The 13,369-nt window shown below is 43.0% G+C and overlaps 1 protein-coding gene across 16 annotated transcripts in view; it reads right to left on the bottom strand.

The window, feature by feature from the left end:
* Nucleotides 1–1,959: 1,959 nt before the first annotated feature.
* The window catches only part of KIAA1328 (KIAA1328 ortholog), a 348,897-nt gene continuing 337,487 nt past the window's right edge, over nt 1,960–13,369 (bottom strand). For 14 of the 16 annotated variants that reach the window (XM_025996997.2, XM_072732245.1, XM_025996992.2 and 11 more), the window contains one exon: nt 1,960–7,461. In XM_025996997.2, the coding sequence (XP_025852782.1) occupies nt 7,251–7,461 (211 nt within the window). In that variant the 3' untranslated portion in view covers nt 1,960–7,250. Of the gene's footprint in view, nt 9,240–13,369 lie in introns of all 16 variants that reach the window. The other 2 variants (XM_072732240.1, XM_072732244.1) reach the window with 2 other exon arrangements.

The raw sequence follows: 13,369 nt of genomic DNA, 5'->3' as shown, positions 1-13,369 counted from the left end.
ACTTTCCACACTAATAAATTACAAAGGAAAAGTTAATAATTGTACAATTGTACCTTAGTCAGGTGATTAAAGTTAATATCCCCTGGACTGAAGGCAAGAGGTATCATGGGCCTCCTGGTGTGATGTACCGAGGACTCAGCACCACTTACTCATGCTGAAAATGCAGAACCTGAATGCAATCCTATGAAAACAACAGACAGGCCCAAATTGGGGAACATTTTACAAAACAGGTGGCTTGTAGTCATCTCAGAGCTAAATGAAGCTTATGATCCCAGGACAGAATTGTTTTTTCTTTTGTTAAAAAGGAAATTTCAGGAAAGGAAACTAAGCTAGGAAGGAAATTGGGCAGAACTTCAGGTAAGGTCGCAGATGAGATAATGGCATTGTGTTGGTGTTAACCTCCTGTGATCATGGTACTGTGGTCATGCAGAAGAATGGCCTATTTTTAGGAAATCCATGCTAAACTATTAGGAGAAAGAAGAGTATTATGTCTGCAATTTACTGCTGAGTATTTCAGGAAAAAGATAATAATATATGTATTTATATACATGTGAGAAAGAGTGAATGATAAAGCAAATGGTTTTAAAATGTTAGCACTTGGGAAATATGGGTGAAGGGTTTACAGGAATTGTTTGTATTGTTTCCAAAACTTTTCTGTAAGTCTGACTTCAAAAAAGAATGAAGAAAAGGTGGCCAGTTTGAAATTTGCTGGGTCAGCCTGAAGAGAGCTGTCAGCCTCTTGGACTGGGCATTGCAGGGACCGGCTCCCCACCCACCATCCATTGAGGAGGGAACCGGGAGCCCCAAGTGGGGAGGGGACATGCAGCAGGGAAGCAGCCATGGTTGGGAACCTATGCAGGTGTCTTTCCACCAGACCCTGCTGCTCCTGTGGCAGGCCTAGAGGTAACTGGGTGGCTCTGTTGGTTTGGCTCAGGTCATGATCCTAGGGTCCTGGGATGGAGCCCTGCATCAGGCTCCTTGCTCAGTGAGGAGCCTGCTTCTCCCTCTGCCCGCGTATGCTCTGTCAAATAAATAAATAAAATCTTTTTAAAAAATCCAAAACACCAGGCCCAGTATTTAAGGCTGACCAGGAACTTCCTGACTTTGGGGGTTCTCTGTTTTCATGCCTTTGAGACATGGCTTCTTGCCAGGAACCCTTCTTTCCCTGCCTTTGCCCAGCAAAAATGTCCCTTTGCCCAGCAAAAAAGGTTCTGAGTGAAGAACCTCCCCTTCCCAGGAGCCCCTGTTCAGGCCTCTGTGATGACTGGCCTGTGGGAGCTGTACGGTAGTTCGACGTAGCTCTTGCATGCAGTGCGGGGTCAGGCACCAGGTCAGGGGACTGTGCCTAGTGCACGGTGGGCAATAAAAAAAAAAAATGTGTCAGAGTTTATGGAAGACCAGTGTGTCCTGAATTTTTTGAATCTGATGAAAGCTGTGAATCCTCCAGTCCAGGTGAGCATCCAGGTGAAGAGTGAGATGGGAGATGGGTGACAAGAAGGCAGCTCTCTACCCAGACTGATGGTTTGGGAAGGCCAGGGGACATTTCCCTTTTGAGACAGCCTACTCCCCGCACCCCTCCCCCCCAACACATATAGTAGGGGACAGAAGCCCCTGGGCTCCTGGCCCACTTCTCTGCTCTTTTCCTAAGCTCACCTGCAAGATGTGAGGGTGGCCCCTCGCCAGACCCTCCCGTGCTGCGGCTGTACCTGCCGCTCCTCCTAGCAGGGCAAAAGCAAGCAGAGAGGTGGGGAGAAATTCTGCTGGCGGGTCACTGCTCTTGGGGCCCTTCTCACACTCACTCCTACTCGACTTTTGTTCCTCTAGCACAGTAAATCTCCTTCTATTATTCTCCAAGTTGATATAGTAAGTTGTGTCATTTTGAGAAGAAATACATAATGGTATATTAGAGGAATCATGGATCTCCTCATTCATGCTTAGAAAAAATTTATTACAATGTAAGAAAGTCTGAATAGCATGAATTTATTATAATGATTTAACACTTCTGCACTTGAGTTAAAAATGCCTCTCCATAAATAACTGTCCCTGGAAAACATAGCAAATTTACACAGTTTACCGTTTCCCAATGTTATATAAATCCAACAAGCTTAAATCACCTCCTGCCGGGAGGAAGAGGCTGAAAATCGGGGCTGCAGAGTTCATACTGTCTCAGCTGGCAGCGACAAGCAGCAGGACAGCTGGCCTTCTCTTCCTCCAAGCTCCTCAGCTCAGCACTGGGGAAGAGAAGGACAAAGAGTGGGGACATCCCAGCTTATAAGGGCAGCACAAGAGGACAGTGGACCCTGGACAGCCTGGCAGTAGTCAGGCCCGGGCCTGTCTGTGCAGTGGTGCCAGTGAGGTGCCTGCCAAGGCCACCCAGCTCTGGAGAGCAGTGGAAGGGGAGGGCGAAGCTCGTGCCCATGCCCTGTCTGGGCCCTGGTCTTCCAGCCAGACATCTCCTCTTCTCTCACAAACCCCAACAATGTTCTTTACTCCTGGGTCTTCTGGTCCCTCCACCTTCCACACAGCCCCCTCTGGCTCTGCTGGAAACCCTGCCTAGGCTGACTTACAGGAACAAGTTTTGCCTTATCATTCTGGCTTTCCTCTGGGCCTCTGGGCCAGTGATCCAGGCATCAATTTGTAAGGTAGGAATTACCATCCCCTTTTTGCAAGTAATTTTATAAATGATCATAACCGAGGCTTAGAGTTATAATTTATGAAGCTTAACTTTACAACATAGTTTAAATGTATAAAGTATAATGTGTCTAAATGTGTACAACTCACAAGTAGTAAGGCTGAAGGAGGAATCAGATAAACAGGCATTTCTAGCATAGCAAGTGTTGTGATAAGGGACATACAAAGGACTAAGAAAGCTCACAAGGTCAGGAGAAGATCATAGTGCCTTCAGGAACTATGGAAGTTCAGAGTGGTTGGAGCACAGAAGTCAAGAGAAAAAAACAGTGGGGCCAGAGCTGTGCAGTGGGCCAAATCATGAAGATCTTCATGCATTATGCTCAGAAGGCCAAGCTCTCTTTTAAACACAACAGGAAACTAAGTACTGGGACTATCCAACACTTTTAAGCCAGGATGCGACATGGCAAGATGACCTGGTTGCTTCCTGGAGGACAGTAACAGGTAACCTTATGAGTACTTATTTATTTGTGCTGAGCACTCGACATGCATTAGCTCACTGCACCCCCCAATAACCCCTTGAGGTAGGTTCTGTTATGATCCCCATTTACAGATAAGAGTGAGGCAAAGGGTAAAGTCACTTGTTCAAGGCCATCTGGTAGGAAGACAAATGCAGAGACTGTTGTGCTAGAGAAGTACCAGCGGAGATAGAGGTAAGGGGGCGTGTTAAGAAATAGGAGGTGGACTTGCCATTACTTGCGAGTTTGACAGGAAAGAGGAGATGGGAAGAAGGGAATAATGACTCTCCCAACCCCAGATTCCAAGTTGGAATTCTATTCTTTACTAGCTGATGACCTTAGTTAGGGCTTGTTATGCCTCATTTTCCTTATTGGTGCACAAAACAACACTTTCAGAACCTTAGGTGTGCACAGACATACCCTTGTCCTCATTCCATAAAGGACTACAGGTGGCTTACAAGAAACACATATACAAATGATTTCTTAAAAGTATGACTTTCATAAGCATTGAATAAGATGGCACAGGGCTTGGAGCTGACTGACAATTGTGTTCTCGCCACCTCCACCTGAGGGGCATTTGCAGTCTCCTTGGTCAGGTGGAGGTGCCAGGTTGACCTGGGGAACAAGAGGTGAGATAGGGTCTTTGGCCATTAATTGAATCCACTGGTATGATCCCCAAACTGGGCATTTCCGGCACACATGCCCTCGCCTAACATCTCTTAGCACCTAAAGTCAACTAGATAGGGCCATTTTTCCTGCCTCGAAGTGCTGTGATAGTTCTTCCTTGCTGAGTAGTTTGGGGGACAGGCAAATGGAAGGGACTCAGAGGTGCACACAGATTGAAAGTTCCATTCCAGCAACCACACAACCTAGAGGCGGCCTGGTGTCCACATGATGGGAGCGAGTGGGAGTCAACCAGGAAAACCTATCAGGATGTGACAAATTGTTTCCTTTCTTTTGGTTGACCCAAGCTCCTGCTGTTTTAACACATACTGAAAAGAATAACATTTTGATAACCTGGAGTGTTGCTCTTGCTTTGGACCTCTGCCCCCCTGATCTGATGAGGGGTATTGAAGGGACCATTCGATATCAAAACCACATGGGGAAAATAGCCATGGAGATAATTTATTAACTTAAAATCTCATATGTATATAAACAATACTCTCTGAAGTGAGGATAAAGCCTGAGCTGGGAGGGGTCTGCCAAAACCTCTGTCCACCTCACTAGTGACGGCAGACTTCACCTAGCTGGGCTCCTTTAGGCCTATCCCTTCCCAGAGTCTCTGGCTGTGGTGCTGAGAGCAGGGCCGGGTGGAAAGAGAGGCTCTGACTGAGGAGAGAGCTCCTCCCTTCCCCAGGACATTTGGGATTTTTTAGATAAGTCCTCACTGTGGGGGTCAGCTTTGGAAGAACTCTAGTGTGCCTCCAGGAAGGATGACCGTCAGCAAAAGCTTTTCCTTGATTGACCTTAGTTTCCTAAATCAAGCATGTTGCGCCCCTGTAGGAGCTTGAATGGACATACTTTGTCCAGTCCCATGGTGCAAACATTGATTGGTTTCTCTCTCACAGAGTGATGTGCAGCAGGGTGGGTGATGTTATGGCATTAACTGCAATACCCCTAGTATGTGTCTAGTCTTGCTCTGAGGAAGCAGCTGGAGGCATCCAGTCACTGTTGGGAACACTTTACCAGTAAGAAAGCAGACTCCTCTGTGTCAGGCCCTCTCTCTATAGGAAATCTGCAATTAGGCCAAACTTACAGGCTCTACAACAAACTTCTCATATATATACATATACATATCTCAAAGTCAGACAGATGAAGATGCTAACATACGCTGTTCAATTCACAAGGAAGCCAATGGATTAGGCACATATTCACATCCCATTGCCCTGACACACAGGAAATGCCTACAGGATAAAGGCAACTGGTGGGGGAATGTAGCATATAAAAAATAAGTTGATTGACGCTCTGCTGAACATCCATCTTTGCTCTTCCAAAATGCTCATGCAGGGGAAGGTAAAGAAGCAGTTAAACTCCAATCTGTGGCACATGACCACTCCTGCCCCCAGCCAAAAGCCCTTAGCTTATATCTCTCATTTATGATTCTTCTAAAGGCAAACAAGCTTCTTAGAGAAATAATCCTTTTCTTGGTCTTTCTGGCATCCTCTTATTCTAGAAAGCTGTAAAGACACTGGTCTCCAAATGAGGGAGTGTCGGTATGGCTGATCCAAGGGAGATGGATGTACTTATGGTGCTCTTGACACTTATGGGGCAAGGAAGAGAGAGTTCTGGAAATCTAAATTTAATTGAGAAAATGGCTAAGGGCTCTCAGTTTTTTGCTCCCTATTTTGCTATACCAAAGGAAACTCAATTTTCCAAATGCTTTCTGAAATGGGATGAAATTGACTCAGTTCCTGTCATGAGGTGAACTTTAAAAGGACACTATAATCTGCAGTGTTTTTCAACTTTGTAATTGAATGCCTAAAATCTGTTAATCTTGACCTCAGATTAAGGACTGGTGTTGGTAGATCTCATTTTTCTCTTCCCCAAACAGCAAGAACACCAAAGGGAGGGAAGGCTAAGTAGAGGTGACAGGGCCTCAGCCAGAAGAGACAATGAGATTTAGATCTATCTAGATAAAGAATCTATTTAACAAGGCTTTTGTAGGCTGACATAATCTGGTTTTGATAAAGAATTCAGGGAAGTCATGCAGGCTCACCAACAGCAGTTTACCCTGGGTGGTCTGACTGTGGCTACCAATGCTCACTGATAAAGACTCTTGGTCCCACTTCAAGTCTGGAGTTGGGTGGAAGGGAGAGAGAAAGAAAGCGATACCCTCCAGATGAAATAAAGTCATCCACTACTCACTTCTGGGGACACATCTCCCTTGCTTCCAATGACTGGGAAGTTGTCAACTCACTGGCTTTAGCAGGCTCATCATGCTACCCATCAGCACAAGAGCCCACTAGAGCCCCTGTAAGCTGAAGGACCCATCTCAAGAGCTCTGCCAAATAGGAGAACAGAGAATGAGGTCTCAAGTGTACTTCTTCCACAAGACTTCTCTGGGTTAAATGGAGGCCCAGTGGGAAAGATTGGTAGATGCTGCTTGGAGGGGCAGAGGAAAATCTGGCAAGTAGAGAGGGCTCTTTGGGGTCATGGGACAGTAACACAGAGCAGAGCACATAAAAGGCCTGGTCAACCTTGGGCCTTTGATCCTCAAGACGTAAGAGGGATGACCAGGGAAAGCCGATCAGCCTGTGGCAGCTGATGCTCCTTTCTCTCTAGTGGCATTTTCCCCAGACACAGCCATGAACAGCTCACAAATATAGACACTTGAGTCAATAAAAAGTACTGAGTTATTGCTGTTATTTATCCTGGGAAATGAGTGGATGGCAGGAAAAGCATGTCAGGCCTGTGCCTCCATTTTATTTCCAGAGGGCAGTTGTTCCACGTGCGTTACTTAATGCTGGTTTCCAAGGGTTGGTTGGGTCCCTCCCTCCGGGCCACTGTGCCCTGTGGTTAAGGGCTGATGACTCCTGGAACTGACTCAAGACTGGTCCTGGTGACGTCACAAGCAACGGGGAGGGGCACTAAGCCCAACTTCAGAATTAAATGACTACCCGTATACAGAGGTGAAGGAGAGCTAGAGAGGTAAAGGTTCTTTCTTTCTGAAACTGCTTATGCTACAAAAGGGCTCCATTTCAATCAGAGGGATCTTTCCATGAAAAGGTTTTCCTTGTGTACAAAAGAAAGCCAACATTTTCCAATAAGGCATTGCGAAGGAAACACTGGAAATGAGGCTGAATATGCAAAGGGCTTTGCATGTAGAAGGTATTCTATGTTAATTTTCTAATCTCTGCTTGGCACAGGAAAGATATGGCCCTCCACTCCCATGCCCCCTTAATATGTTACCTACTGATTGGTCTGATCAAAACCACCCTGGGTTTGTAGCATGATTAGTTCAACACATAACAGGATGTTAGTGAGAGAGGCCATTGTGAAAGGAGAGACACGGTTACTTTGCAATAAAATAATTTAAAATCCTAGATCAGTATATAAAGAAGCCCACACATGTTGTATGGGAATCTTGTAGCGTGTGTTTCAATGTCAAATGAAAAAGATATCTTCTAGAATTTGACTCTCCTCCAGGTCTTCAGGGGTCCTGCCTGCCCCCATCTTGTTCCATGTTGATTTTCGAGGACTGAGTCGGCGAGTACTGTGATTCCAGGCCCCAGCTTCTCTGGAGGGATGGGGCTGAGGTTTGGGAGCAGACTTTGGACTCAGAGATTGAACCAAATCCAATAGAGATGTTTCATACCTGCAACACACACAACCCAGACAGAAACTGATCAGACCAGTGGAATATCAGAATCCAAGAGGCCTACAGAAATGGGCTGCCAGGAGCAAGAATTGGATCAGTGATCACATCATGTGCAAGAAGGCCTTCTAGGGGAACTTTCTGGAAGTCGAACAGCAGAAGCCCCCTATTGTCTGTAAGCTCTTCTCTTCTGTTGATCACTGACATTCTTTTCTGAGCTGTGAAGAGAGACTGTCGAGTGGGAAAAGGAATGGTGACAATAGTAATGATGGTAGTAGTAACATTTATTGTAGGCTTACTAAGTATCAGGCACTGTTCTTGATGCTTTACATACTTAACTTTCTAATCAACCCTATGAAGTAGGTACTATACTAGCCTGATCTCTATTGTGCATACGAAGAAACAGAGGATCTAGGAAGTAACTCATCCAACATGTAGCCATCATGTGGCACAGTCAGGATTTGGACCCAGGTAGTTTGTCTCCAGTGCTCACATTCAGGACAGTAAAGCAGCTTCTCAAAGTCTTTGCAGCCAGACAGACCTGGTTTAAATCTCTGCTCTACCATTTGCAGGCTGTGTAATCTTGGGAAAGCCCTTCAACCATTCAGTTCAGATTCTCATGCATAAGGAGTTAACAGAACTTCTGTTAGGGTTAAATGAATCAGTTGGTATAAATTAACATAGTAAGTACTCAATAAATGCTAGTCCCGTCCTGCTGGCTTACTCCCATTCTCTCTAGAATCTTGGGAAAAGAAACTCTCATCTGAATCTATGAAGAGCTTCCTCCAAAGAAAGACTGCCTTGGTATCCAGCATTTTCATCAGAAAGGGATAAGCTTAGATCAGCAGAGAGGCAGAGAAACTAATAGTGGTCAATAAGACCCTCATCCATGGCTCATCTGTATGTATTCCCAGGATGGAAAGCCAAAGGCATAAATGTATGTCTCCATAGTCATTCATACAAGGGGCCAAGTAATTTCTACAGATATATCATGAAGCCTTGAGCAGGGCATGTGTGACCTGTGCAGGTGCACAGGGCCCTGGACATGGCTTACTGCTCTTCTGTTGTGGTCTTGAAACTCTTGATTTTATCTTTGACCTTGTGTTTTACAAATGAAGTCTGATGAGACAAGAGAGCAGGTGTGTGAACAGAGGAGATATGCTGGGAATGCATATGCAGGTTCAGGCCACAGGCATAGTGGGCAATGGACAGTGTGTGTGCCAAACAGTTGGCCTGCCTGCCTGGTGTGCACACTCATCCAGAAGCAGCCTGGGGCACCACAGGGCTTTGAGGGTGTGGCTGGGGCTAGGGCCTGGGCCCTTATTGGTGACGGTGATGGTGCCAGCAGGAGAAGCAGCAGTGGTGGTAGCAGTGCTGAGAGGCTGCCTTGCCTGTCTTTTCCCAGAACCCATCCCTGAAGCAAAATATTAGCTTTCTGGCCTGAACACTGAGATGAGAATGGTAGCATTTAGGCAATATACATCCAGTAAAATAGATATAAAATAAAAGCATACACACGGACATTGCAATAAAGCACATTGAGGAGATACAGGAATTCTTCAAAGAGTTTAGAATCAGGTTTTAAAATCTGCTGCACCCAGGGCTTCTGGATGGCTCAGTTGGTTAAGCATCTGACTCTTCATTTTGGCTCAGGTCATAATCTCAGGTCATGAGATCGAGCTCCGCATCAGGCTCTGTGCTGGACATGGAGCCTGTTTAGGATTCTCTCTCTTCCTCTCCTCTTTCCCCCAACTCACACGTGTGCTCTCTCTCTCTCTCTAAAAAACAAAACGAAACAAAACAAAACCCCAAAACCAGCTGCATCATTGCAAACTAAATATCCACGGGTTTAGAAATTAAATGTAAAGATTGTTGCATCTCATGGAAAATAACACTATTTTCATATGCAGCTTCAAATGAATCAGTTAATGAAGAAAACAATTTTATTTATTTACTTTTAAGATTTTATTTATTTATTCATGAAAGACACAGAGAGAAGCAGACACATAGGCAGAGGGAGAAGCAGGCTCCCTACCTGAAGCCTGATGCAGGACTTGATCCTAGGACCCTAGGATCACGACCTGAGCCAAAGGCAGACACTCAACTGCTGAGCCACCCAGGTGCTCCGAGGAAGATAATTTTAAAATTAATTTTTCTTTGTCATGGAAGATACAGCAATAGAAGGCATAAGTAGGAGTTTTGAATTATATACAAATCATTATATACAAACTATAAACAAATCATTATATACAAGCCAAAAGTGACTTTTGGTTTCTTGTATGACCTCTACAAGTTATGGGATATACCAGAGAAAACCAACACTGAACAAACTTATATTTAAAATTAGATTTTCTGACATACATAAAACTAAGGTGTGTAAGGAGCTGTATCTTTTTAGAAAAGTTGTTCTGTGTCATAAGCTCAAGAGATAGAATTTATATTTTGAAATAATTTATCAGAAATCTATCCTAGTGTTGTCACAGTCTATAAAATATTCCTAAAAGCTCCACTGTCAGTTTATCAGCAGATTCTTCTCAAAATTAAAAATTACCAAAAATTATGTGTGATGTTTCATTTGCCAAAGTGACTGATTTGCTTTTAATTGTATCATTTAAAATAAAAGTTGTTAAGTGTATCACTTTTGACGATCTAATAAATGAATTTAAACAAAAATGAGCTAGAAAAATCTTATGATCAGTTAAGGTATCACATTAATAAAGTATTACTTATTATATAAAATTGTGACCTCAAAAATATAAAAAAATTTTGCTATCTGTAGGTTTATGCTAATAATCATGTATCACCCTTATTGATTATGCTTTATACATTTCTTTTTAAAGAAAAAAGCTGGGATGCCTAGGTGGCTCAGTGGTTGAGCATCTGCCTTTGGCGCAGGGTGTGATCCCGCAGTCCCAAGATCAAGTCCCACATCAGGCTCCCTGCATGGACCCTGCTTCTCCCTCTGCCTAAGTCTCTGCCCCTCTCTCTCTCTCTGTGTCTCTCATGAATAATACATGAATGAATGAATGAATGAATGAATGAATAAATTCTTTAAAAAAGGAAAAAGCTTTGTATTTTAGTACCTTAGCACATTTTCATACTACTTTTTGAACAAGGGGTCCTACATTTTTATTTATATTGGTCTTATAAGTTATGACACTGGCCCTGCTCTCAAGTCCTCGCCAAGATTAGACTAACATCTCAGGCGTGGAAATGTCATATTTTATATGGTATGAAAAACTGTAAATTGAGAATCTTTTGAGCAGATTTTTTTTTTCAGATTATTCTCACAGCATTAAGGACAATGGTTTCTGTGTTCAACCAAAACATCTTAGCTTAAGGTGTAAGCCTATGGGTTGGGTACTGTTTCCAAGAAAGTTTCTTTATCATAAAGACAGACCTACTTCATGCTGAAGGAATAGAGTTTGTTTGAACCTTCCTTGGAGACATGTGGCAGTCTTGTGGTAATATTCATCTCTTCATATAGTCAAAACATTTTTATAAGTTAGAAACAATGTAAAGCTGTATTTTTCTATACAACTTCATGCTTAAAACAGCTAGGAAAGGTATTCTGAATGAGGGAATAAACCAGCTGCTTTCTCTATTAAAAAATAGAGCCAAAATAATTGGGGATCAGAAAGTATGTCAGCAATCAATCTTTCAGAGACACAGACTGAAATAGAGAGTAATGATAGGGATTTGTGTTTAAAGACTGATTTAATAGGTACCAACTTATTTGATCATTTGAGAAAAATGTGGGCTTCACACTCCTTCATAGTACTCTTATTCACATACAATATAGTAGAAAAAATCTTTATAATATGGAGTGACCCACAAAACCATGGAGAGTTAGATCTAATGTATTAGTATAAGTTAGATTATGGGACAGAACAAATTAATGTCAAAATTCCAATGGCTTGGGTAGCCCTCGTGGCCCAGTGGTTCAGCACCTGCCTTCGGCCCAGGGCATGATCCTGGAGATCTGGGATCGAGTCCTGCATCGGGCTCCCTGCATAGAGCCTGCTTCTCCCTCTGCCTGTGTCTCTGCCTCTCTCTCTCTGTGCCTCTCATGAATAAATAAATAAAATCTTAAAAAAAAATTCCAATGGCTTTATAGAAGTCAAATATATTTCACATTTATGTTACAGGCTCAAAGTAGGTCCAAATAGAGTGGTTCCACTATCTTTCCACATTATCTGAAACATGTAAGCTTCTCTATTGTTTTGGCAGGGCAGAGAAACTCCAAAATTATATATAGGTTTCCACAGCCTGGAAGTGACACAATACTTCTTATATGTGATTGGCCAGAATTAGTCATGTGGCTCCAGAAGAGGAGAAGAACCAGATACTGGCAAACACTTGGTAATGCTTAGTCATGGAGGACTCGGCCTCGGCTTTCATAATTTGAAATAATTCACTTATTTTACTGATGAGGAACCTGAGGTCCAGAGAGCTAGAAGTGAACTAACTGATTAGGGTCATACAGCAAGTGAGTGGCAGAGCCAAGTGGTTTTTACTTCAGGCACCTTGGCTTCCCTAGACTTGTGTATCTTCAGTCTTTCCACCAAGATAGATAAGATGTGTAACTATAGGAAAAGTGAAAGAAGAAAATGGTTCCTCTTTCCACTGCATTTTATTTTATTTTTATTTATATTTTTTTAGTGAGAGTGCGCACACATGCATGAGTGGGCAAGGGACAGAGAAGAAAGAGAGAAAGAATTAAGCAGGTTCAGTGCAGAGCCAGACTTGGGGCTGGATCTCACAACCTTGATATCATGACGAGTCAAAATCAAGAGTAGGACACTTAACTAAATGAGCCACCCAGGCCCACTACATTTTATTTTAAAAGTGTAGTATGATTAGTTGTAACTCTGTGTGAACATATCCATATTCCTAATCGACTGGGCTATCTTTTGCCAACAATTTAATTTACCTAAAGAACAAATACTTATCTGCATGGTTCTATTGTTATCATAAAAATTCTCTTTCTCTAGAAACCATATTCAATCATGGTTTACACTGTGGCAGAAGAATCTGAAAGTCTGTGGTAGACAAGGGCCTTAGATTTCAGGGGCACCTCATAGCTAATTTCATTCAACAAGTGTTCTAACAACACTTTTGGTATCAGGAAAGACCAAATACTTTGGCAGACTAAAAAGCTACAAAATAGCAAAGATTGCTTTAAAAAACCAAAGCTTAAAAAAAATTGCCCAATTTTATATCAGAACTATATATGCAATAAAGCACAATAAAAAAATGAATTCCTCTGGCATTTTATACTAAATACCAGCAAAGAGCAGTGTTTATCAAATTGTGTTCTGTGAGCAGTGTGGCTTAGTTTGCTGATGTGACACATGACAGGAGGTTATCAAGTGAATTAACTTGGCCTGACCCTGATGGGAGTTTGGTATTTACATAATTTAGCGGGATAGGCAACTTATTCACATCCATAAAATAGCATTCCTGGAAACACTCAGACTCTCTCTGAGCCACAGGCATCGACTGTGTTGGCTTTCTTGCCTGTGTACCTCACAAAATCAGTACTCACAAGGTCTCTGGGCATCCAGGCTGATTTACAAGCTTCCTTATGGAGAGGTGATATGCAGGTTTATTTGGTTTATTCTGCTAGGTCCATTCAGGAAGCAATGTGGACTTGGTTGTAGGGCATTAATTCTGTCCTCCTAGAACTCTTGTTCCAGTTTTGGTTGCCTTTGACCTAGCAAGACACTGAGACAAAACCCAGGGGAGGATGCAGTCTCCGGAGCTTGCCCTCACATTCCCTTTTCTCATCTTTTGTGATTTCAGATCTCTCCTGATTACCCTCCTCTTCTCTCATATTTTATATGATAGCATGTCCCAGGGCTCAATCCTCAGCTCTCATATCTCAGGTGATTCCATTCGTTCATGT

The sequence above is a fragment of the Vulpes vulpes genome, chromosome 13 (genome assembly GCF_048418805.1).
Source record: "Vulpes vulpes isolate BD-2025 chromosome 13, VulVul3, whole genome shotgun sequence".
In the NCBI taxonomy this organism is placed as follows: Eukaryota; Metazoa; Chordata; class Mammalia; order Carnivora; family Canidae; genus Vulpes; species Vulpes vulpes.
This window is presented reverse-complemented; position numbering and strand designations above follow the sequence as displayed.